The sequence below is a fragment of the Oryx dammah genome, unplaced genomic scaffold (genome assembly GCF_014754425.2).
Source record: "Oryx dammah isolate SB20612 unplaced genomic scaffold, SCBI_Odam_1.1 HiC_scaffold_8, whole genome shotgun sequence".
NCBI classification, from domain to species: Eukaryota; Metazoa; Chordata; class Mammalia; order Artiodactyla; family Bovidae; genus Oryx; species Oryx dammah.
The window spans coordinates 7,468,460-7,492,538 of record NW_024070192.1 but is presented as its reverse complement, the minus strand read 5'-3'; the positions used below and the strand labels follow the sequence as shown (position 1 = coordinate 7,492,538).

The 24,079-nt window shown below is 45.1% G+C and overlaps 3 protein-coding genes and 1 pseudogene across 12 annotated transcripts in view; 1 reads left to right on the top strand and 3 right to left on the bottom strand.

The window, feature by feature from the left end:
- Positions 1–285, bottom strand: part of CDK3 (cyclin dependent kinase 3) — a 4,397-nt gene extending 4,112 nt beyond the window's left edge. For 2 of the 3 annotated variants that reach the window (XM_040244615.1, XM_040244617.1), the window contains exon 1: positions 1–218. This exon is cut by the window's left edge and continues 544 nt beyond it. The gene's annotated coding sequence lies outside the window, so the exon portion shown is untranslated. The other variant, XM_040244616.1, reaches the window with a different exon arrangement.
- Positions 286–312: 27 nt separating this feature from the next.
- Positions 313–22,700, bottom strand: TEN1 (TEN1 subunit of CST complex). Of its 5 annotated transcripts, none has more exons than XM_040244651.1 (4): positions 22,544–22,700; positions 12,587–12,683; positions 8,915–9,072; positions 313–665 (listed from the first exon to the last, which is right to left on the bottom strand). In XM_040244651.1, exons 2-4 carry the CDS (start codon positions 12,676–12,678, stop codon positions 544–546), a joined length of 372 nt encoding a protein of 123 aa, XP_040100585.1. In that variant the 5' UTR covers positions 12,679–12,683; positions 22,544–22,700; the 3' UTR covers positions 313–543. The 5 variants fall into 5 exon arrangements, with proteins under 5 accessions (XP_040100585.1, XP_040100587.1, XP_040100589.1 ...); XM_040244653.1 differs by having other exon boundaries at positions 22,527–22,669; XM_040244655.1 differs by having other exon boundaries at positions 22,316–22,665.
- On the bottom strand, positions 14,480–15,579 carry LOC120866762 (annotated as a pseudogene).
- ACOX1 (acyl-CoA oxidase 1) overlaps positions 22,532–24,079 on the top strand; it is a 24,062-nt gene continuing 22,514 nt past the window's right edge. The window contains exons 1-2 of one of the 4 annotated variants that reach the window (XM_040244570.1): positions 22,532–22,965; positions 23,258–23,417. In XM_040244570.1, the coding sequence (XP_040100504.1) occupies positions 22,857–22,965; positions 23,258–23,417 (269 nt within the window). In that variant the 5' untranslated portion in view covers positions 22,532–22,856. The remainder of the gene's footprint in view (positions 22,966–23,257; positions 23,418–24,079) is intronic. The other 3 variants (XM_040244572.1, XM_040244569.1, XM_040244571.1) reach the window with 3 other exon arrangements.

Below are 24,079 nucleotides of genomic sequence, written 5' to 3'. Positions count from 1 at the left end.
TCAGGGGTCAGGAAGGGCTTCAGAAGTCACAGCACCGCACTAGGCCGTGTGGCCAGGGCGAGGGGCTGGGCCCTGCCTGTTTGGAGATGCTCGGCCTCCTGAGGGCAGAACCTTGGCAGGAGTGGCCCCCGCTGCGTCCTGGGCCCCTCCACCCAGTCCTGGGCCACCCGCCACCAGCAGCCTCCCCTCAGGCCCTCAGCCCAGAATTCACCAGAAACCCTGCGATCCTGCGGCCTCTCTGCTAGGCAGGCCGCCTGCTCCAAGGCTCCCCCTCCTGGCCTCTGCCGGCACTGCACCACGTGCACGCAAAGCTCAGTCACACCACCAGCCTTTATTTACGGGGACATTCTGGAACTCTCCAGGACCCACACGAGGCCCAGTGCCCCAGCGCCCAGCGCCCGGTCTCGGAGCTCTAGGCTGCCCTCCTCTCGTCTCTCCAGACAAAGGCTGTTACTCGGGGGATGCTCCTGCATCTCCTCTGCAGCAGCTCCAGCATCTGGCTGGGCGGGAAGGTGGCGTTCCCAGGAGCTCCTGGTTTGCTCTCTACCGGCTGCTGTCCCTCTCTTGCTGGTACAGCCTCTGCTCCCGGATGGCTTGTTCTAACAAGGGGAGGTTCATTCCTTCCACACACGTCAGCACCCGGGCCTTCACCACGCAGCTTCCGTCTGAAACACAGACACCAAGACTCAGGCAAGGTTAGCAACACACCCTTGCATTCTGTTTCTGAGGAGGCATTCTGTTTCTCCTCAAATTTATCCTCGGTCCTGAGTTTTGACAGAGTCTGACAGGGCACAGGTGAGAAGGATGGATGCTGGCTATTTGTCTACTTGGGCCTCAGAACTGTTGGGCCCGCCACAAACTACAGACATGGAACTTAGGAGGGTGGCCTGAAAAGTCCACTTCTCCTGGGAGAGGGCCCAGAAAGATGTGGCCGCTGCCCCCCTCTTCTGTCACGCTAACTCCCGCCAGCTTCTTTGCAGGGCTCAAAGGCCCAGATTGAGGAAGTGTGTCTATCACATCCTAGTTCTCCATTTGTACCAGAGGGCCCCTTGGCATCATGGGAATCGAGGCAAAGAGAACCCCACACTGAAAAACAAATTCATCTATTTATTTGGCTGCACCGGGTCTTAGTTTCGGCACATGGGATCTTCTATCTTCTTTGCAGCGTGTAAACTCTTAGCTGCAGCATGTGGGATCTAGTTCCCTGACCAGGGATCGAACCCAGGCTCTCTGCATTGGGAGCGTGAAGTCTTAGCCACTGGACCACCAGAGAAGTAGCTCCATTTTTTTTTTTTTTAATGAATACAGTTCCCAACAAACACAGAAGACTTTTAATGATATTAATAAAGCTCCCTAAGTTGTTGTTCCTCTCCCCACCCCCAGTCATGTTGCACAGCATGTTGGATCTTAGTTCCCTGATCAGGGATCAAACCTGCGCCCCCTGCACTGGGAGCATGGAGTCTTAACCACTGGACTTCCAGGGAAGTCCTGAGAACCCCATATTTAATCAATCGAAGGGGAGAGTCCAGCCTTATAGGGGCAGATCACCCCACCCTGGACAAGCAGCTGCAGGTGCTTCTAGCAGATGCTGTGGTTTCCCAATGGAAAGCTTTGTCAATGTCCAGGTGACACCAAGCAGGAAGGACATCTGGAGTTTGTCTTCCTAACAGTTTGTTTTTGTTTCCACTACGTTCTCTCTGCTCTCTGAGCACATCAATGACTACAGGAAATGTTCTAGAACATTATCCTATCTTCTTTGATGCCATTTTGAGATAGAAGCATTCTGTGGTTAGAGTCTACGCCTAACCTTCCTTCTAGTCTAGGCCATTTTATTGATTTAACATAGCCCAAGGGCAGAATTCAGAGGCTTCGACTGTCTAAATTTCAAACTTTAACACATTTGGACTGTGTTAAAGATGAACTCATCTGAAACAAGAGGTTGCCTGTGTGTCATCAGCTTCTGTTGCGCCAGCACTTGGACTGCAGAGGCTGCTAAGCCTAGATCAGGTAGGCATGGGGCTATCCATCTTTGAAAGGTGTATATAAATGGAATAAAAGGAGAGCATTGGAAGAGCAGAGGCGAGAGAAAGGAGTTGATGAACCCAAAGAAAGGGTCATTTAGGGTAATCTTGTAAAGATAAAAAGAACCTGCAGCAAAGGAAAAGGGGCTGATAGAAGAACAACTAGAAGCCAGTAGGTTGAGGTGTGAGTCTGAGATATGGAAGGGATGATATGGAAAAAACAGACCTTCTCTTAGGAAGTTTGACTGTGGAGGCAGGAGGGTCATAGCTAGGTAGATATAGAGCCAAACTTGACCGCTTATTGTTGTTGCTATTATTTTAATACAGAAGAGACTAAGTGCTTTATATGCTGGAGGGAAGAACCAGTGGTAACAGGTTAAGGGTTCAGCTGAGCAAGCAAATCCCCAGCTGGAGGGCAGGTGTTCATCACAGCACAGGGGCGCTGCGCCCCAGGCAGGAAGGAGCCTCCTCTCTCCCAGACTGGACGAAAGGAGCTACTGATGGGTGTGGTGGTGGTTGTCCTTCAGTCACTAAGGTTCTTGGCGACCCCATGGACTGCAGCACACCAGGCTCCTCTGTCCTCCACTGTCTTCCAAAATTTACTTATGTTGGTGATGCCATCTAACCATCTCAACCTCAAGGGCGCTAATGTTTATAATTATAGGGAAGACTGCTGCTGTGGCCTCAGTTTAACGTGGGATGTAGGAGGTGAGGAGATGTACTGGAAAGGACAGGGGAGGTGACGATGTAGGGGTTCCTGCGTCAGAGATGAACGCCTAAAGTAGCTGTGGCTGATTGCGGGTTCAGGCGGGGGCGGGAAGGGGACTGACCAGGACACGTGGAAGGAATTCTAGGCAGGTTCCGGGAGAGATAAGGGCCCAGAGGAGATAACAGACCTTGAAACCAGGGGAACCCTTGGAGCTTTGTGAACTTTCTACATCAACAGTTAGGTGGGACCTTAGACAGTGGCAATCAAATTGCCAACATCCGTTGGATCATCGAAAAAGCAAGAGAGCTCCAGAAAAAACATCTACTTCTGTTTTATTGACTATGCCAAAGCCTTTGACTGTGTGGATCACAACAAAATGTGGAAAATTCTTAAAGAGATGGGAATACCAGACGACCTGACCTGCCTCCTGAGAAATCTGTTTGCAGGTCAGGAAGCAACAGTTAGAACTGGACATGGAACAACAAACTGGTTCCAAATAGGAAAAGGAGTACGTCAAGGCTGAATATTGTCACCCTGCTTATTTAACTTATATGCAGAGTATATCATGAGGAACGCTGGGGTGGATGAAGCACAAGTTGGAATCAAGATTGCTGGGATAACAATATCAATAATCTCAGATATGCAGATGACACCACCCTTATGGCAGAAAGCAAACAATAAACTAAAGAACCTCTTGATGAAAGTCAAAGAGGAGAGTGAAAAAGTTGGCTTAAAACTCAACGTTCAGAAAACTGAGATCATGGCATCTGGTCCCATCACTTCATGGCAAATAGATGGGGAAACAGTGACAGACTTTATTTTGGGGGGCTCCAAAATCACTGCAGATGGTGACTGCAGCCATGAAATTAAGACTCTTGCTCCTTGGAAGAATAGTTATGACCAACCTAGACAGCATATTAAAAAGCAGAGACATTACTTTGCCAACAAAGGTCTGTCTAGTCAAAGCTATGGTTTTTCCAGTAGTCATGTATGGATGTGAGAGTTGGACTGTAAAGAAAGCTGAGCGCCGAAAAATTGACGCTTTTTAAGTGTGGTGTTGGAGAAGACTCTTGAGAGTCCCTGGGACAGCAAGGAGATCCAACCAGTCCATCCTAAAGGAAATCAGTCCTGAATATTCATTGGAAGGACTGATGCTGAAGCTGAAACTCCAAACTTTGGCCACCTGATGGGAAGAACTGACTCATTGGAAAAGACCCTGATGCTGGGAAAGATTGAAGGTGGGAGGAGAAGGGGACAACACAGGATGAGATGGTTGGATGGCATCACCGACTCAATGGACCTGAAGCACTGGTGATGGACAAGGAGTCCTGGCATGCTGTGGTCCATGGGGTGGCAAAGAGTCGGACATGACTGAGCAACTGAACTGAACTGAACTGAGAGGGTGGAGACTGGGGCTTAATCAGGAAGGACCAATGGAAGGTGAGGGGTTGGAACTTTTGCTAGGAAAGCGATTGAAATGATAGCAAGGTCCAGCTGGAAGGGAGAGGAGGTCGGAGAAAATGGAGTCCAAAGTCGTCAGGTCCCAGTGGTGACGAGGCAGAGGGCAGAAAGATACCGAGGGTGGAACCCAGTTTCGGATGGCAGAGGTGGGTGGTTTTGGGTGTGGAGGAAGCATGGGGTAGAGGTGCTTGGAGGCAGAACTGGTCACTGCAGAGGTGGAGGGGGGAGGTGTGGGCGACAAACTTGAAGAGCTGGCTAGATTCCGGCCCCGCCTCTGGTTGCTGGGACATGGGCGACCCGGGAGGCTCCACGTGGGAGGGCAGGAGGGGAACTGCTGACTGGGACAAAAGCTAGGTTTCAAGCAAATCCCAGAGAAGGCGAGAGCATAGGAAAGGGGCTGGAAATAAAATAGTGACAATATAAAAAGTAGTAATTAATAAAAACAAAACAAAAATAGTAAAATATAAAAACAAACGAATGCTTTATAGACCCTGGGAAAAAGAATTTTCAGCAAAGTACAAACATGGAAAGCATTCCTCTCTTTAATTTGGTAATTCTTTACTGCGGAAGAACTCAGAATGTCAGAACTGGGTAACTGAGCAAGGAAACGTCATTTGGATTATAACATTACGAAGGTTTGAGAGGACACAAGGAAGGCTGACGAGGGGCAGGAAGTAGCAGTCAGGTGAACGGAAACCAGAAGAGGTGGGACTTATGATGAGAGCCCGGAGCAACAGAGCAGAGGTAAGGCTGCGTCCTCACCCCTTAATCACTGGGCCAGAAGCCCTGAGCCCTGCAGGGTGTCCAGGCCTGCTGGAGGGGGCAGATACTGGCACTTTCTCTCTTTTGCCTGCAAACATTTCAGAAAGGTGACCTGAAGCAGCCTCTTATCTCTCCTCCGAACTGCAGACCTTGCCATGGGGCAGGGCCTGTGTCTGATTGACCTTTGTGTCTCCAGGGAACTTTGGACCTGGCCAGGGGCCAGACATGCCAGCCCAGGCCGGAGGTCAGTGGCCACTGCAAAACTCAGCCCACACTCTGCCCTCTGTCCTCACCGTTGTCTTTCTTTCCTGTGTCAGTCTTGAATGATGAGTCTGTATGTCTCAGAAATTAGAAACCGAGGGAAAATTTTTTTAGGAAAGAAATTGTGATGAAAAATAATGAGAAATGGGAAACTAGTTGGAGCTTAGGAAAAATGCTGCTGGATTATTGATTATAATAATAATATTGATTATTAGTCAAGCTGCTGGCTTGACTATTAAGCTTCCTGGGTTTGTTTGTTTTTGTCAAGCATACAGCCCAGCAAGGGAGTTCCCTGGCAGTCCAGTGGTTAAGATTCCTCACTTTCAATGCAGGGGGTTGGGGTTTAATCCCTGGTTGGGGAACTAAGGTCTCACATGCCACACAGCATGGACAAAAAAATTTTTAGAAAGTAAAAAAAAAAAAAATGAATACATCAGGGCGGTACTGTCTGTTCTCCTGGTGCGTTACACCAGAGGCCCACAGTTGATGGGTCAGCTATTTGTAATGTTTGATCAACAGGGCAGGCCTGACTCCTGTGTTTCATTCCCCACAAACTTCCACTTAAAGATGTGAGCAGCCAGTGATAACAACAGTCACCTGGGTTTATTCTTTCCTCAGGGCTAGAATTTAATGGTTTCTCCTGGGCTTATTCACTATGATTCTTCACTAAAGAACTTTCCCTGAAATAAAATCCATTCAGAAAAAGGCAGGATAAAATCAAAGGAAGGAGGAGCAGGTTTAATGCAAGGAGGAGGAAGCCAACGACTAATTCCAGACCCATGGTCTCCATAAATGGCATTTAGAAAAATAAAAAAGTAAGTAAAACAGAACTGTTATAAAGACTTCGGATATGTAACCCAGAGGCAATGCGTGGATTTTGTTCAGCTCCTGCTTTTCAACTTAACTTTTTCTAAAAAGCCATTTTGGGGCCAAGGAGGGGAATGAACAGGGACAAGCTATGTCCTAGAGTATATTAAGGACTAGCTATTAATTTTGTTGGGCGTGATCGTGATTTTGTTAGAGATACACACTAAAGTATTTATGGATAAATGAAACAATGTCAGATTTGCTCTAAAATACACCAGCAACATAAGTAGGTAAGACACTTCCCTGGTGGTCCAGCGGTCAACGCTCCCAATACAGGGGGTGAGGGCTTAATCTCTGGTTGGGGAGCTAAGATCCTTCGTGCATCACAATGCAGGGAGAAAAAAAAAATAAGTAAGTGGACGTGGGTGATGAAGACATAGACCAGTGGAATGCGGATCTCTGCTGAATCTGGCGGAGAAGGCAATGGCAGCCCACTCCAGCACTCTTGCCTGGAAAATCCCATGGATGGAGGAGCCTGGTGGGCTGCAGTCCATGGGGTCGCTAAGAGTCTGACACGACTGAGCGACTTCCCTTTCACTTTTCACTTTCATGCATTGGAGAAGGAAATGGCAACCCACTCCAGTGTTCTTGCCTGGAGAATCCCAGGGATGGGGGAGCCTGGTGGGTTGCCGTCTATGGGGACGCACAGAGTCGGACACGACTGAAGCAACTTAGTAGCAGCAGCAGCAGGGGAATCTGGGTGACATGTACGTGGAGGCTCATTCTACTTTTGTGTATGTTTGATTTGAAAACGTTAAATTTTAAAAAGTTATTTGGGTTGAATTTGGACTTTTCAGTTTTTTCCATTTTTCTTTCCACAAATAATTCTAAATGTCCACTCCAGGCCCTGGTCCCACCTTTGTTTCAACCTCTATCTCTGTATCTTTGATCAGACCTTTGAGTTCCAACTCCTAAGAGCCCCCGGGACTCCCTGCCAGGGCCAGGAGTACAGGAGGGAGCCCTGGGTGATATGGGCTGAGGTCAAAGTGGAAATCATTTATTCCAGGTCCTTTGTCCTCAATTCCACCCCTTCTCCTGATACTTCTTTCAAATCAATTAAGAGGACAAGGAGTCAGCTCAAAGGCTTAAGCCTGAATAAAGATTAACTTTTATTAAACCAAACATAATTAAAGTAAGCTCCATTTAATTGCCTTCTTCTAGTGCATTTCATCCAGAGTTAAAAACCACTGAAACTTTTAGAAAGTAAGTTGGTAGTGTAAATCAAGAGACATATCCTTTAATGGAGCAATTCCACTTTTAGGAAACTACCCTGAAGAAATAATCAGAAAATGAATAAAGATTAGAACACAAGGCTATTAACTGTGGTGTTTTTAATATATATCGAGATAGATTTTTTAAAACTGGATTCCGCTCCCCACCCCAGGCTATAAAGCAATATATTTTCATTGTAAAATGCTAATAAAAGTATAGGGAATCCTACAGTTCTACCACCCAGACATAATTACTCTCAACATTTTGGTAAATAATATTTCAAACTTTTGTATGTATAAAAATGTCCATTTAACAAAAGTGAGATCAAATGATACATATTGTTTTATAAACTGCTTTTTCTTTAACAAAATACTATGAACATCTTTTCATGTCAATAGATATAAATTTATAACATCATTTTTGATGGTTGTATAATATTCTCCAACTGAATATACCATAGTTTTTTTTTATATACCATAGTTTTTTAATGAATTAATGTACAGCGTGCTTATAAGAGCAAGAAATGGAAACAACACAAATGTCTAATGCTTGTGTGAATTAGTGCGTGCATGCGTGTGTGTGTGTGTGCTCAGTTGTGTCCGACTCTTCGCAACCCCATGGACTAGGGCCCACCAGGCTCCTCTGTCCATGGGATTTCCATGGCAAGAGTACTGGAACAGGTTGCCCTTTCCTCCTCCAGGAGATCTTCCTGATCCAGGGGTTGAACCCGAGTCTGCTGTGTCTCCTGCATTGTCTGGCAGATTTGTTACCACTAAGCCACCTGGGAAGCCCTGTGTGAATTAGTATATACATCTGATCTGATGCTGGGAGGGACTGGGGCTAGGAGGAGAAGGGGACGACAGAGAACGAGATGGCTGGATGGATCACAGACTCGATGGAAATGAGTTTGAGTAAACTCCGAGAGTTGGTGATGGACAGGGAGGCCTGGCGTGCTGTGATTCATGGGGTCGCAGAGGGTCGGACACGACTGAGCGACTGAACTGAATCTATAAAATATTATATAGCCATTAAATACTTTAGAAAAAATTTCAAGACACAGAGGAATGTTTATGAAATAATGTTAAACTAGAATAACCAGATATAAGATGTTATAGTTATACAAACCACAGGACAAAAATGGCACACGGATGGCCAGAGAGGGAGGCGAAGAATCCGAGTATCCAGGTTTTAAAGTTTTGCAACCTTCTACTCCTGATGCCACAGAGATTCTCTCAGGTTGAGTCTTTTCTATTTCTCTCACCCTGACTTCCTGGCCTCTTACTCTAGCCCCTCTTACTTCTTGGCCTCTTACTCCAACCTCTCTGGGTCTTGGTTTTCTCATCTATGAAATAGCCATAAGATAACTCAGATAAAGAGCTCGTCAGTAGATTAAAAAACTTTTAAGCAAACCACAAGTCTGGTGCATTCTAGACCTTCAGAAATGAAGGATTTCTCTCCCCGCTTTCTCGCTTCGCTATGGCAGGTCCACTGGGAAGGTGATCACATCTCTTTCCCTTGAGTCCCTACCAATCTGGAAGGAATGTTAACTTCAATGAGGGACCCACGCTGGGTTAGAAGCCAGGCCCAAGCACCCAAAAGACTGTGTGAGGTCAAAACTTACCCTTCTGGTGTTCCAGTTCCCCAAGGACAGTGTAGAGGGAGCCCAGCTGGGCTTGGAATGGCTCCACCAACTTGGTACAGACCAGGATTGGGTGCTGGTCAGATCTGAGTTGAGCCATCAGGGTTACTTGGGACCGGGTCATGTCGTAGCTGCACAACCTGGAGGTCAGGGTACATGGGATCATTTCCATCCATTGACAGAATCACCCCAAGGCTCAAAAGGTTTTGGGAGGCCAGGATGTCCATGGGAAAATGTTCAGCCCCGCTCGGATTAGAGAAATTAAAGTGGTAGCAACAGAAAACATTGTTTTGGTCTATATAATTGAAGTATAAATTACATGCATTAAAAGACATCTGTTTGAGACTTCCTTGGTGGTCTGGTGGCTAAGACTCTGAGTTCCCAATGCAGGGGCCCAGGTTCTATCCCTAGTCAGGGAATTAGATCCTACATGCCTCAGCCAAGAGTTTGCATGCCATGACTAAAGATCCCAAGAGCCGCAGCTAAGACTCAGTGCAGCCAAATATGTAAAAATTATTTAAAAAAAAAAATTAAGGGACTTGTTCATTGACTGTTGATAAAAGTATCCACTGTGCAAGTGAGAACCCCAATCAAGCTTTGGCACATTTCCATCACCCCTCAAAAGCCCCTTGTGCCCCTTTGAACTCAGTCTTCCCATCTCCCACACCAGGCAATCACTGATCTGCTCTTGGTCTCCATAGATGAGTTTTCCTGCTTAAGCATCTCCTGTGAATGGAACCCTATAAGCATGTATCCTTCTGTGTCTAGCTTCTTTGATTCAGCATAATGGTTCTGAGACCCATTTATGTGTTTCATAAATCAGTAACTTGCTCCTTTTTGTATTGCTTGTTAGCACTCTGTTGAATGGACTAATACATTATTATTATCCATTGACCAGCTGATTTAGTTTGCTTATGAACTTGTGCTGAACATGTTTTCATTTCTCCTGGGGAAATACCCAAGTGGGATTTCTGGGTCACATGGTCAATCTGTTTAAAGGAAACTGCCAAATTATTTTTCAAAGTGGTGGTGTCACTTTACTCTCCCCCCAGCAATGTATGAGGGTTCTAGTTACTCCAAATCCTTGTCAGCACTTGATATGGTCCGTCTTTTAGCCACTCTAGTGAGCATGAGATACCATATCATTGTGGTTTTAATTTGCATTTCCTTAATGACGCATGAAGTTGAACAAATTTTCATGTGTTTATCTGTGATCTGGATATCTTCTCTGACAGTGTTTGTTGAAATCTTTTACCTATTTAAAAATTAAGTTCTTTATTAGGACTTGGTGGTCCAACTGTTAGGACTCTGCACTTACACTGCTGAGGGCCTGGGTTCAATCCCTTGTCAGGGAAAAAAGATCCCACAAGCCACATGGTGTGGCCAACAAAATAGAAAATATATAAATAAAAATTAAGTTCTTTATGTTCTTATTATTGGATTTTATGAGTTCTTCATATATTCTAAATACAAATCATTTGTTGAATATATACAATATACATACACACATCACTCCCAAATATCTCCCAGTTTGTGGCTTGCCTTTTAATCTTGATGGTACCTTTTGATGAGAAGCTTTTAATTTTGTTGAAGTCCAAATTTATTCATTATTTCTTTTATGGCTTTTGTTTTCTGAATCCAAGAAATCTCTGCCTGTCTCAAGGTGTATGTGAAGATCTTCTATTTTCTTCTAAACAATTTTATAGTTTTATCTTGTACACTGATGATAATATCTTGTACACTGATAGAATAATTCATGTTTGTGTGTGTGTGGGGTAGGGAATCAAGGTTTTTTTTAACCTCCATAAGAATTACCACTGGACCCACCAGAAAAGTCCCATTAATAAGTTTGATATCCATGCTCCTAACCATCATTCTTCTTTGGGGCTACCCAGTCCCCAAAGTACTCCATGCAGTCAAGCTCTTGGAGGTGGGGGGATGGGGGAGGGTAGACTCCCATTTGCACATACCTGCTCTGATTCTGTGCTGTTGGAAAAGACTCTGGAGAGCCCCTTGACTGCAAGGAGATCCAACCAGTCCATCCTAAAGGAAATCAGTCCTGAATATGCATTGGAAGGACTGATGTTGAAGCTGAAACTCCAATACTTTGGCCACCTGATGGGAAGAACTGACTCACTGGAATAGACCCTGATGCTGGGAAAGATTGAAGGTGGGAGGAGAAGGGGATGACAGAGGATGAGATGGTTGGATGGCATCACCGACTCAATGGACATTGAATTTGAGTAAACTCTGGGAGTTGGTGATGGACAGGGAGGCCTGGCGTGCTGCAGTCCATGGGGTTGGTTGCAAGAAGTCAGACACGACTGAGCGACTGAACTGAACTGAACTGATATGTCTCCAAGACAGGCCCCAATGATTCTATTTTTTTTTTTTTTTTGGTTGCACTGGGTCTTTGTTTCGGCACGTGGGCTCTTCCTTGTGGTTCTCAGGCTTAGTTGCCCTGCAATATGTGAGATCTTAGTTCCCCTCCCAGGGATCAAACCTGTGTCCCTGCATTGAAAAGTGGATTCTTAGCCACTGTACCACCAGGGAAATCCCTCCAGTGATTCTTATCTCCTGGCATGCACATCCCTGTGCAACCTCCTATCACCCTAACTAGTGCTGACTTGTGTAACCAAGAAAACATTGCAGAGATGATTTAGAGTGATTTCTGAAATGAGGTCATTGACATTGTGGCTTTATCTTTGCTGGCTCTGTTGAGTCACTCCTTCTGGAGAAAGTTAGCTGCCAGATTATGAAGACCTTCAAGCAGCCATATACTGAAATCCATATTTTTGAGAAAGTAAGCCTGTGTGACGAGAGGCAGCACAAAACTGCCCAACATGCAAGTAAGTCCCTGTAGAATCAGATCCTCTAACCACACGCCAACCTTCAGATGCTGGCAGCCCTGGCCAACATCTCAATTACAATCTTCAAAGCCAGTCTGAGCCAGAACCACCCAGCAAAGCCATTTCCTAATTCCTGACCCATGGTACATATGAAAAAAATAAACTTTTGTGGTCATTTGAAGCCACTAAATTTGGGGGCAATTTGTTACCCAGCAATATGTGACTGGGCTTCCCTGGTGGCTCAGAAGGTAAAGAATCTGCCTGCAATACAGGAGACCAGGGTTTGATCGCTTGGAGAAGGGAATAGCTACCTAGTATTCTTGCCTGGAGAATTCCACGGACATAGGAGCCTGGTGGGCTACCATGGGGTCGCAAAAAGTCGGACACAAGTGAGTCACTAGCATTGCACTGAAATATGTGACTAACACAGTATATATGTTTATACACATATTGTGTGTATACACACCCACGTATACATATACATACACACATGAAAAAGCATATAATCAACCAAAGGTTAATGGTCGGTGATTTCTGCTGGCTTTCTTTACACGTTTACAGATTATCAACATTTCTTACAATGAATATACATTGATTTTTTTAGTATTTTTAAAATAATTAGATAAAATTATAAGAACTTTGCTTTTTAAAACAATTTTGAAAATATAATAAATTAAAAATATAAAATAAATCATTTTAAAATAATTTAAAACATCATTAAAAAAATTTTTTTAAATATATTAAAAGACTCAATTTTTTTTTTTAAACACTCCCCCCCACACCACATGAAGAAAAACATTCTTACCTGCCAAATGTCCTCAGTGTGTCCCCATCAGGAACCTGGCCAGCACTGACCTCCCAGGGGAAGAAATAGATCCCAGGTTTGGGCAGCATCATTGCTCCTGTAACCAAATAGTTGACATGGACTTTTGAAGATAATGACAAACTAAGCCAACCACGAGATGGAGATTAACAGACGTGAGACCAGCAACATCTGAAGAGCTAGTTCCAGGGGAAGGTGTTTAAAAATTTAAAAAGATTTTTTGATAGATCTATGTGGAAAGTGCGTTTGTCGTCGTTTAGTCGCTGAGTTGAGTCTGACTTTCTTGTCACCCCACGGGCTGTAGCCAGCCAGGCTCCTCTGTCTATGAGATTTCCCAGGTAAGCATACTGGAGCAAGTTGCCACTTCCTTCTCCAGGGGATCTTCTCGACCCAGGGATAGATAGAAACTGTGTCTCCTGCCTTGGCAGGAGGATTCTCTACCACTGAGCCACCTGGGAATTCAGAGAGTGTATTATTCCGACTCTAATTCCTATGCAACCGTTTCCCTCCTCAAGCCCCTAAAAGGGTCAGAAAAAGGCAGAGAGTAATACGACTTCTGTCACTATTGACCTCTGCCACCCTAGTATGAAAACTCTCATAGCCAATACATAATGAATAAGTGTACTTTATTTCCTTCCAACTTCATTTACATAAACATGCAATGGGTTGGCTTGGCCCATGCTGGTGTTTGCCAATCTCTGCCAAGGTGAACCTATTTTCATAAAATTTTTATCTTTTCATTATCCAAATAAAGACAAAGATGAGTATATCTTTATTTCCCATCTATACTATAGTATACATGCTGTTCTTTTTTTTTCCACTTAATATATTTTGACATGTTCATAGTTGTACATAAAGGGTGTCTTCACATTCTTAAAATAAACTTTTTATTTTTGAATGATTTTCATTTTTTAAAAAATTTATTTATTTTTTATTTTACTTTACAATTCTGTATTGGTTTTGCCATACAAGACATGAATCCACCACGGGTGTACATGAATTCCCAAACCTGAACCCCCCTCCCACCCCCCCTCCCCACCATTTTTTTCAAAATGTTAGATAAGTGGGGATTCAAGACTAACTAAAGGCATCCTGACTAAAGGACTTCCCTGGTGGCTCAGACGGTAAAGCGTCTGCCTACAGTACAGGAGACCCGGGTTCAATCCCTGGGTCGGGAAGATCTCCTGGAGAAGGAAATGGCAACCCACTCTAGTATTCTTGCCTGGAAAATCCCATGGACAGAGGAGCCTGGGAGGCTACAATCCATGGAGTCACAAAGAGTTGGACAGGACTGAGCGACTTCACTTTCACTTTCAAAGGCATCCTGAAAGTATTGGTCTTCAACTGTTTCTGGATTGGACAAGCAAGTGGAAATCTGAACCAAGAGAACAGTCATTAAATAATTTCAAGATCCTTCTGAAAATCAGATGACACAGCTCTATTCCCAAAATTTAATGTAACCTAGAATCTTGCACAAGTGTTTGCAAGGAGGTCATAGGGGATGGTTGTTGACCCATGTTCCATGGTCATGTCAGTATTGTGTGCCAAGAAAGAGTTTGGCCAGTGTAGTGGAGAAGAAACTTACTCAGGGGTTCCTCCAAACACAGACATCCTTCATAGCTGCGACCTTTGAGAGAGCTATCTGGTTACCAGAGACAGTCCCCTAATCATCTCTGGCCTGAGAGAGAAACAAAAAACAGAACCAAACCCCCAAAACAGTCAAGAGAAGGAAAAAATATAATGGTTGCTATTGTTGATAATGGGGACAATCCCATCCAATCTAGCAAAATGCTGAAACTTGAGAATCTTTTTTAAAGTAATTCTTCTACTCTCAAGTACCGTGTATAAGTTAACTAGGTCATTCATTTTTTAAAAAAAAAATTAGATCATTTTAATGCTGGCTTTTTTCATTTTTAAAACAGTAGAATAAATAGTTTTCTTTGACTGAAGACAACATGTAAGGTTGATTGGTAGTATTCAGAAATTTCAGAGTAATGGTTTCCCAACTGGTGTGTAGTCTTCAGTAATTATAAGGAGTTATTTGTATGTAACTGCTGTCAAACCAGTAAGACTGCATTTATGCATCCATCATTTTCAGGATTATTGGTAACCTGGGCATATTTTCCCCAGATGACTTTGCCTCCTTGTGTTACAAGGCCCAACTCGCTCACGTTCACCTCAATGAATAACTTTGGTAATAACACCCAAAGTTGTATATAGTGGGGATGAGGGATTTTTCTTTACACCAAGTATTGGCAAGCAAAAGGTAGCTTTCAGTTCAGGATGTGTTACATGAGCCTTCTTGAAACGTAATCCCATTGGCCTAATGAATCTTTCATATTTAGGTGGTTTTCGAGTAAAGCCATCTCCAACAAAGCAGACTTTAGTAACCATCCTCTTCCAGGCTTTCTTCTTTCTCTTTTCTGTTCGAATAACTTGTAATACTTCTGTTTCTCCCTGGGCACGAAGTTTAGGCAGAGGGACCTCCTATTTTCCCGTTTTCTCTTTTCGTTTCTGTTTAATCATATTGGAAAGTACTTTAGCTCGAGACCATCCCTCTCGGTCCAGTAGATATGCAGGTACTGCTCCCTGGGGAGTCTTTTCATCACTCTTCTGTTTGGTGTCTCTCTTTCCATGATTTGTATTTTCTCAGCATGGCACTGTTTATGGTAGAGCTTAGCTTTCAGACCAATCATCTTTTTTGCCTTCTTTGAACGATCATGAGCCTCTCGACCTTCCTTCTTTCTCTTTTTCTCATGGTAATCCAAACGATATCCATAGCGCTTACAATGTAACTCAGTATATTCATTTTGTGGCATGGTGACGGCTGCCAGCAGCCGGGTGCAGTCTCCGCGGCGCGAAGAAGCTCTCAATTTTCAGCTCTGAGAGACCCACGAGCCGACTCCACACCACCCGCAACAGGAAAGGGTCTCTTCTCATTAATTTTTATTTTTAAAATTACCATGCAGATGCACTGACTCTTTGAGGGTGGGGAGGAAAATCCTTTGCGAATTTTTTTTTAAGTTATAATTTTATTTATTTATTTACTGTGTTTGCACTGGGTCTTTGTTGCTGCACACAGGGGTTCCCTACCTGTAGCCCGCGGGAGCTACTCTGTTGCGGTGCTGCATCTCATTGCAGTGACTTCTCTTGTCGCGGAGCACAGGCTCTAGGCATGCGGGCTTCAGTAGTTACAGCGCACAGGCTCAGCAGTTGTGGTTCCTGGGCTTAGTTGCTCCTCCTTAGGCGGAATCTTCCCAGACCAGGGGTCAAACCTGTGTCCCCTGCATTGGCAGGCAGATTCTTATCCACTGTACCATCAGGTAAGCCCTCTTTTGTAAATTTTAACCTCAATTTTTTTCTTCAAACAAAAGTTGCTATGTGTTTATTCAGATAGTTCTGTTGACTTAATAAGCACAGCTGGCTCCATAAATCATTATCCATATATTATCACACATTCAAGAACATTTCTGTGAAGATATATCAGAACAGGCTTCTCTTGTGACTCAACTGGATTTCAAATAATCTCTCTAGAAATCTGAATAATGGTACAACCTGTACTTCAAGCCTTTTCATTCCTCAAGGTAAAATATCTACTTCTAGGGGAAAAATCCATGGTATGAAAAACATTCTTCTTTTTAACGACTGGGAAGTTTGAAAATACTGTACAGGAAGGGTGGTGACCCAATGACTGCTTCTGACTGCTTCTTTCATCTTTTCTGAAGGAACTGCCCAGGTTTCTTCAGTGGGATTGAAGATCAGAGGAGAAACACTTATAACTAAGTTCATCATAGCTTTTGTAGGCTTAGGACTTGTTTCTTGTGGACAAAAAACTTTATTATACACGTTTACTGTTCCACAATTAGAACAGGTTGCTGGTTTATCACAAAAGGGTAAGGATATAACTCAGGAACAACCAAAAAGAAGAGATGTGTAGAACACAGGAGGTGGGGTGGGGTATGGTGCTTCTATGCCCTTTCCTGTTACTTGCCCAGCCCAGCCCTGTGTTCACCAACCCAGAAATCATTCATGTGTTTAAAGTTACAATTCTTTGTTAGTCTTATATTACACAATGAATCACCAATGTTAAAAACTCAAGTTATGTCACGTGATTTGACCTATGGCCTCAAAAGATTCTATCACATGGGGATTACTTCCAATTTAAGTGTGATCTCAACTAAATGAATTTTACAGTGGCAAAATAAAATGACTATTTCACCACACCTTTAAAAGTTCCACAATCACCAGAGTAGAAGTAAATTCAGGGAAGAATCATCAATGGATGTGAAAAGTTATTGGGTAAAAGTCTGAAGAACAGATTATTTAGGGACTTCCCTGGTGGTCCAGTGGCTAAGACTCCACACTCCCAACGCTTAGGGTGCCAGTTCGATTCCTGGTCAGGGAACTAGGTCCCACATGCTGCAACTAAGAGTCTGCATGCCTCAACTAAACAGCCTGCAAACCGCAACAAAGACTGAAGATCCCGCACAGTGCAACTATGATCTGGTGCGGCCAAAAAATAAATTTTTTTAAAAAGATAAAGAACAGGATATTTATATGGTCTCAACAAGTATCTCCCACAGACTACTTATTAATTACAAAGGGGAAAACGGTCTAGTTCATAGTGAAGAAAATGAGCAAATACAACCTTCATGTGCCTGCTGGATGTGGCGCTCAGAGAAGGACACATTGCTTCTGTGATATTCCTGTAGAAAATGCATAATCTGAATCTAATCATGAAGAAATATCAGACAAATCTGAATTGAGAGATATTCTGCAAAGCAAGTGTCAAAATCACAGAAGACAAATCGCTCTAGTTAAAAGAGGCTCAAGTGATGTTAGATCGCATCACCGACCCAGTGGACATGAATTTGAGCAAACTCCAGAAGATAGTGAAGGACAGGGGAGTTTGGCATGCTGCAGTCCATGGGGTCACAAAGAGTCGGACACAACTTGAACACAACAACAAAAGTGACAGGACAACTGTTACAGATGGAATTCCTGCCTCCCCTCCCCAAAAAGGTAAAGTTGAAGTCATAACCCCCAGGACCTCAGAATGTGACCTTCCATAGAGATTCTTCAGAGGTAACCACATTAAAATGAGGTCATTCCTGAGGGCCTCATCCAGTATGACTAGTATCTTTCGAAAAAGGGAAAAGTCTGAACAGGGATGGACATGCACAAAGGGAGGAAGTCAGGTGAAGATGAAGGCAGAGATACTATACAAGCCAAGGAACACCAACAATTGCCAGCAAGCTATCAGAAGCTGAGAGGCATGGAGCAGGTTCTCATTCACAGCCTCAGAAGGAACCACCCTGCTGACACACCCTGACTATATACTTCTGGCTTCCAGAATTCTGGCAGAACAAATCCCTGTTGATTAAGCCACTTGGTCTGTGGCGCTTTGTTATGGTAGTTCTAGCAAACTAATACAGCTAAATATAATTCATGATGCAGGGACCTTGGTTGGGAGGAAAAAATTGTGATAAAGGACTTCATTGAACAATTATAAGTCCACAGAAAGGTTTGGAATAGTATTGTATCGACATTACATGTCCTTAATTTGAGAACTGCCGTTCTCCTGTTCACTTGGTCCATTTATATCCTCTCCCTTCACAGGGTGAAGAAATAGACAAAAGAGGACAATGTTTCAACCAGAACCAAATCCTATGGCTTTAATACCACCTACCAGCCACCCTCTCTATCTCTTAGAGCCCCATTGTCTTCCATATGCTTAAGCCCAGGAGTCATTCTTTTTTATATCTATTTATGTATTTATTTATTTGGCTGCTCTGGGTCTTAGTTGCCACATGGGATCTTTGCTGTGGCCTGTGGATCTAGTTCCCTGACCAGGGACCTGACCCAGGCTCCCTGCATGGGGAGCTTGGACTCTTAGTCACTGGACCACCTGGGAAGTCCCTTGTTGTTCAGTGGCTAAGCTGTGTCTGAATCTTTGCGATCTCATGGACTGTAGCACGCCAGAGGCCTCTGTCTTCCATTATCTCCCGAAGTTTGCTCAAATTCAAGTCCATTGAGTAGGCTATCTAACCATCTTATCCTCTGCTGCCTCCTTCTCCTTTGCCCTCAATCTTTCCCAGCATAGTTTTCCCAATAAGTTGGCTCTTTGCATCAGGTGGCCAAAGTATTGGAGCCTCAGGTTCAGCAAAAGTCCTTCCAATGAATATTCAGGGTTGATTTCCTTTAGGACTGACTGATTTAATCTCCTTGCAGTCCAAGGGACTCTCAAGAGTCTTTGCCAGCACAGTTTGAAAGCATCAGATCTTTGGTGCCCATCCTTCTTCCTGGTCCAACTCTCACATCTGTACATGACTGGAAAAACCATAGCTTTAACTGTACAGACCTTGTTGACAAAGTGAGGTCTTTGCTTTTTATTACGCTCTCTAGGTTTCTCACAGCATTTCTCCCAAGGAGCAAGCATCTTTTCATTTCAAGGCTGCAGTCACCGCCCTCAGTGATTTTGGAAGTCCCTTAACCACTTCTTATTTTAACTGTTAAAATTACAAGTCTCCATTGGCCCATAATGCCATGTGGGGTCTGTGCCTGTTTTGCCATCACCCCTCCTCTAGCTCACCTTCACCTCAGAACTACACATTTGCTTTGTCGCAGACTTGAACAGGTTTCCCAGACTTTCACATGGCTGGGTCTCTCCCCTCCTCAGCTGTCAGGCTGTCTATCTCCTCGGCAAGACTAGCCCTGTCCACCTCATCTAAAATGGCATTCTCACCACCCCCAGTCACTCCATCCTCAGTGTAGTCCACTAAATAAAAGAATTTCAAATAATACGATCTGTTTACTTGGTTAATGTTGATGTCTCCCTCTCCCACTAGCTTACCAGTTCCTTGAGGGCCATGACTCAGCATACGCCCTGGTATAGCCCCTGTGCCTGACAGTGTCTGGAAAATTATTAAATATTTATCAGATGGATGGATATATTCATGAAGAAGAGAGTGAAAACCAAAACCATTTACCCACCCACCCCCACAATCAGACCATTCACCGAGAACCCAAACTACATCTTACTGCCCACATTAACTTAACTTTGTGGTGCTGGGTCTTCATTATCATCTTTTACTATTCCCGACTGTCCAGTCGGGAATATCAACTAGCTTGTTCACTGAGATTTTTTGAGTTCCCCTGCCTTGCCCTTTCCACTAATTTTGACTGTTGTGCAGTGGTTTGTATCAAGTCTTAATCAAAACCCTGAACTAAGAGACTCATCTTAAACCAAACTTCCAATTCTCAATAAATTGTGGCCTTACTGTCTCTTTGAGGCACTGCCCAGGCTTTGCGAAGCAGCAGTCACCTTTACTGAGTAAGCAATCAACTCAGATTTGTTTAGTCAACAGATTATGTTGGTGATATTAGAGAGCCAGCTTTGTTTTTAATAATCTTTTATTTTTCTTTTAATTGGAGTATATTGGCTTTATAATGATATGTTAGTTTCTGTTGCACAAGAGAGCCAGCTTTTATTTTATTTTTTTTAATTGGAGGCTGATTATTTTAAAATATTGTGGTGGTTTTTGCCATACATTGACATGAATCAGCCATGGGTGTACATGTGTTCCCCATCCTGAACCCCCCTTCCACCTCCCTTCCCATCCCATCCCTCAGGGTCATCCCAATGCACCAGCCCTGAGCACCCTGTCTCATGCATTGAACCTGGACTGGCGATCTAGTTCACGTAAGATAATAGACATGTTTCAATGCTATTCTCTCAAACCATCCCACCCTTGCCTTCTCCCACAGAGTCCAAAAGTCTGTTCTTTACATCTGTGTCTCTTTTGCTGTCTCGCATACAGGGTCATTGTTACTATCTTTCTAAATTCCATGAAAGTGAAAGTGAAGTCACTCAGTCATGTCCGACTCTTTGCGACCCGTGGACTGTAGCCCACCAAGCTCCTCCGTCCAAGGGATTCTCCAGGCAAGAATACTGGAGTGGGTTGCCATTTCCTTCTCCAGGGGATCTTCCCGACCCAGGGATGGAACCCAGGTCTCCCACATTGCAGGCAGATGCTTTAACCTCTGCACCACCAGCGATGCATTAATATACTGTATTGATGTTTTTCTTTCTGACTTACTTCATTCTAAAATAGGCTCCAGTTTCACCACCTCATTAGAACTGATTCAATGCATTCTTTCTAATAACTGAGTAATACTCCATTGCATGTATGTACCACAGCTTTCTTATCCATTTGTCTGCAGATGGACATCTAGGTTGCTTCCATGTCCTGGCTATTGTTAACAGTGCTGCGATGAACACTGGGGTACAAGCATCTCTTTCGATTCTTGTTTCCTCCCTATGTATGCCCAGCAGTGGGATTGTTGGCTCGTATGGCAATTCTATTTCCAGTTTTTAAGGACTCTCCACACTATTCTCCACAGTGGCTGTGAGAGCCAGCTTCTAAACAAAAGGAATACACAGTAGCCAGACTAACTAGTGTGATGCCTGGGGGCATAAAAAAACAGCAGGGATTATCGGAGACTTCTGCCCAGGTACATTGGAGTCTGAGACAAAAGGAACAATCAGTACTCAAGATCTTGTCACCATTTAAAATTTTGCTATTTTACTCATCGCAGATTTTCCTACATTTTTATTTTTTTAATGTCTTAATTAAAAAAGTCACTAACCGTGACTATGGCGCCATGAAATTAAAAGACGCTTACTCCTGGGAAGGAAAGTTATGACCAACCTGAAAGTGAAAGTGAAGTCACTCAGTCATGTCCGACTCTTTGCGACCCGTGGACTGTAGCCCACCAAGCTCCTCCGTCCAGGGGATTCTCCAGGCAAGAATACTGGAGTGGGTTGCCATTTCCTTCTCCAGTGGATCTTCCCGACCCAGGGATCGAACCTAGGTTTCCCACATTGCAGGCAGACGCTTTAACCTCTGCACCCCCAGGGAAGCCCATGACTAACCTAGACAGCATATTAAATAGCAGAGATCACTTTGTCAACAAAGGTCTGTCTAGTCAAGGCTATGGTTTTTCCAGTGGTGATGTATGGATTTGAGAGTTGGACTATAAGGAAAGTTGAGAGCAGAAGGATTGATGCTTTTGAACTGTGGTGTTGGAGAAGACTCTTGAGAGTCCCTTGGACTGCAAGATCAAAACAGCCAATCCTAAAGGAAACCAACTCTGAATATTCATTGGAAGGACTGATGCTGAAGCTGAAGTTTCAATACTTTGGCCACCTGATGCGAAGAGTCAACTCACCGCAAAGGACCCTGATGCTGGGAAAGATTGAAGGCGGGAGAAGGGGAGGGCAGAGAATGAGATGGTTGGATGGAATCACCGACTGGATAGACATGAGTCCGAGCAAGCTCTGGGAGTTGGTAATGGACAGGGAAGGCTGGCGTGCTGCGGTCCATAGGGTCGCAAGGAGTCGGACACGACTGAGCAACTGAACTGAAGCCCACACCCACACGCATAATAAACGCGGGGTCGGGGGAGCCCTAGCTATCTCACACTCGGCTTCCCCGCAGCCTTCGCCTCTGGCAGCAGAGATGCTATTATCTTAACAAGTGATCTCTCCTCAGTGCGACCTTTTGTCCCCGTCCTTTTGCCTCCACTCTTGGAGGGTTTGGGGAAAACTCTACGACATCCCCGAGCCAACTTAAGGAGGCCAGGCTCACCCGCTGCAGCCCTGGAGACCCCCTCCCCCTCTCACGTCCCGGGAGAACTCCGCGCGCGTACCCGGAAGTGGCGGCCCGGGCGGGTCCAGGGGCGCAGGCGCAGTCCTCCTCAGCCGCGTGGTCCCGCCCCTTCCCAACCCCCCAGCAAAGCTGTGTGGGCGCGCGGGCGGCCACGGGTGGCCTCTTTCTGCCCCGTGGGACCGCCTGACCAGGGAGGGGCGGGTTGCTGAGAGCGTCTCGGTTCCCCCCCGCACCACCACCACCACCACCACCTGGGCAATTCCTTGACCTTCCTCCGGGGTCCGCTTGTCAGGGGGCTGCTCTGAGGCGCCCCTGGCCGAGAACAGCTCGCCCGCCCCCGGCGGCGGCCACAGTGGCACAGCCGCCGCCACACACCCGGTCCGCGCTCGGTCACGCGCCTCGAGGCCGCGGTGAAGGAGAAGGGGCGGGCCGAGGCGGCCGCGGGGCGGGGACTCGCCTCGTACTGGGGTGGCTCTTAGTGCCGGCCCCGCGCCGGAGCTGCGGACTCCTGCTGTCGCCGCTGCCACCTACGCCGCCTCCGCCGTCGCCTCGGCCCCGCGCTGCCTCAGCCGGCCGTCACCATGAATCAAGACCTGCAGAAAGAGCGGGCTGGCGCCAGCTTCAACCCGGAGCTGCTCACGAATGTCCTGGACGGCAGCGCCGAGAACACTCGGCGCCGCCGAGAGATCGGTGAGTGCAGCTGGCCAGGCCTCCTCCCCGCCTTTCCCGAGCAGAGCTGGCGGTTCCCTCCGGGAGGAGTCGGGGGTGTGGGGGCGCTGTAGGGCCTAGGCCACAACCTTTGGCCCAGCTTTCAGGGAGTCGCAGGACCCCCGCACTTCTAGGGGAGGCTGTGGCGGGGGGAATCGCCCATCGCGAGAGAGGACCTGTGCCCGTGAGTCTGAAACCTGGTGTGATCCCAGAGAGCTTTAACGGAGCCGTGAATTTCTTGTCTTCCTCTTGGTACCCTTTAACTCCCTACCAGAGAACCTCATTCTGAAAGACCCAGACTTCCAGCATGAGAACTTGAATTTCCTCAGCCGTAGCCAGCGTTACGAGGTGGCTGTTAAGAAGAGTGCCACCATGGTGGAGAAGATGAGGAAGTTTGGCATCGCAGATCCTGATGAAATCATGTGGTTTAAAAAGTAGGTATGCCTTAAGCTTCAGAGCAAGGGCCTAAGCCTGAACCTTGAATTCGCCATCTGTGGTATCCTTTTTCATAGTGTTTGGCGTTTGAAGACTCAAATTCACCTCTTTTCATGTCACTTTAAAGTCCTGTGTGTGGACAATGATGTTTACTTTGATATTTAAGCCTTTTAAAGGGCTAACGTTTGTAGAAAGCTTGTTGTGGAGATGCTGTAATTTTCTTTCTCAAGAATCATACACATGCGGTCCAGACCTCTCAGTTTTGAGCGATTTAAATGCAGAATGACTTTGCTTCTTCTAGAAAGGAGGCCTGCTAAATTTAGAAGCTGAATTTAGAAGGATGTTTTCCGTTGCAAAGACCAAACATTAAATATTTTGGAGCAGTAACAGATTGTATTTTCATATACTAATGTAGCTCTTGAGTTTAAAATAATGGAAAATATGAGTGGATGAGGAAGAACTTTAGTCAAGCCTCAGAATGGGTATGAAATATTCTGAGAACCCTCAGCTTTGTTGAATCTGGTGAGGGTATTTAAATGGCCCTCTTGTGCATATGAGACGTCATAAAAATATGCCTTGGTCCTACTGCTGAAAGAGTATGTTCTTTTTTCAGACCATCTTTTTGTTGTGTTTTTAGTTAGAAATAAGACACACACTTTTT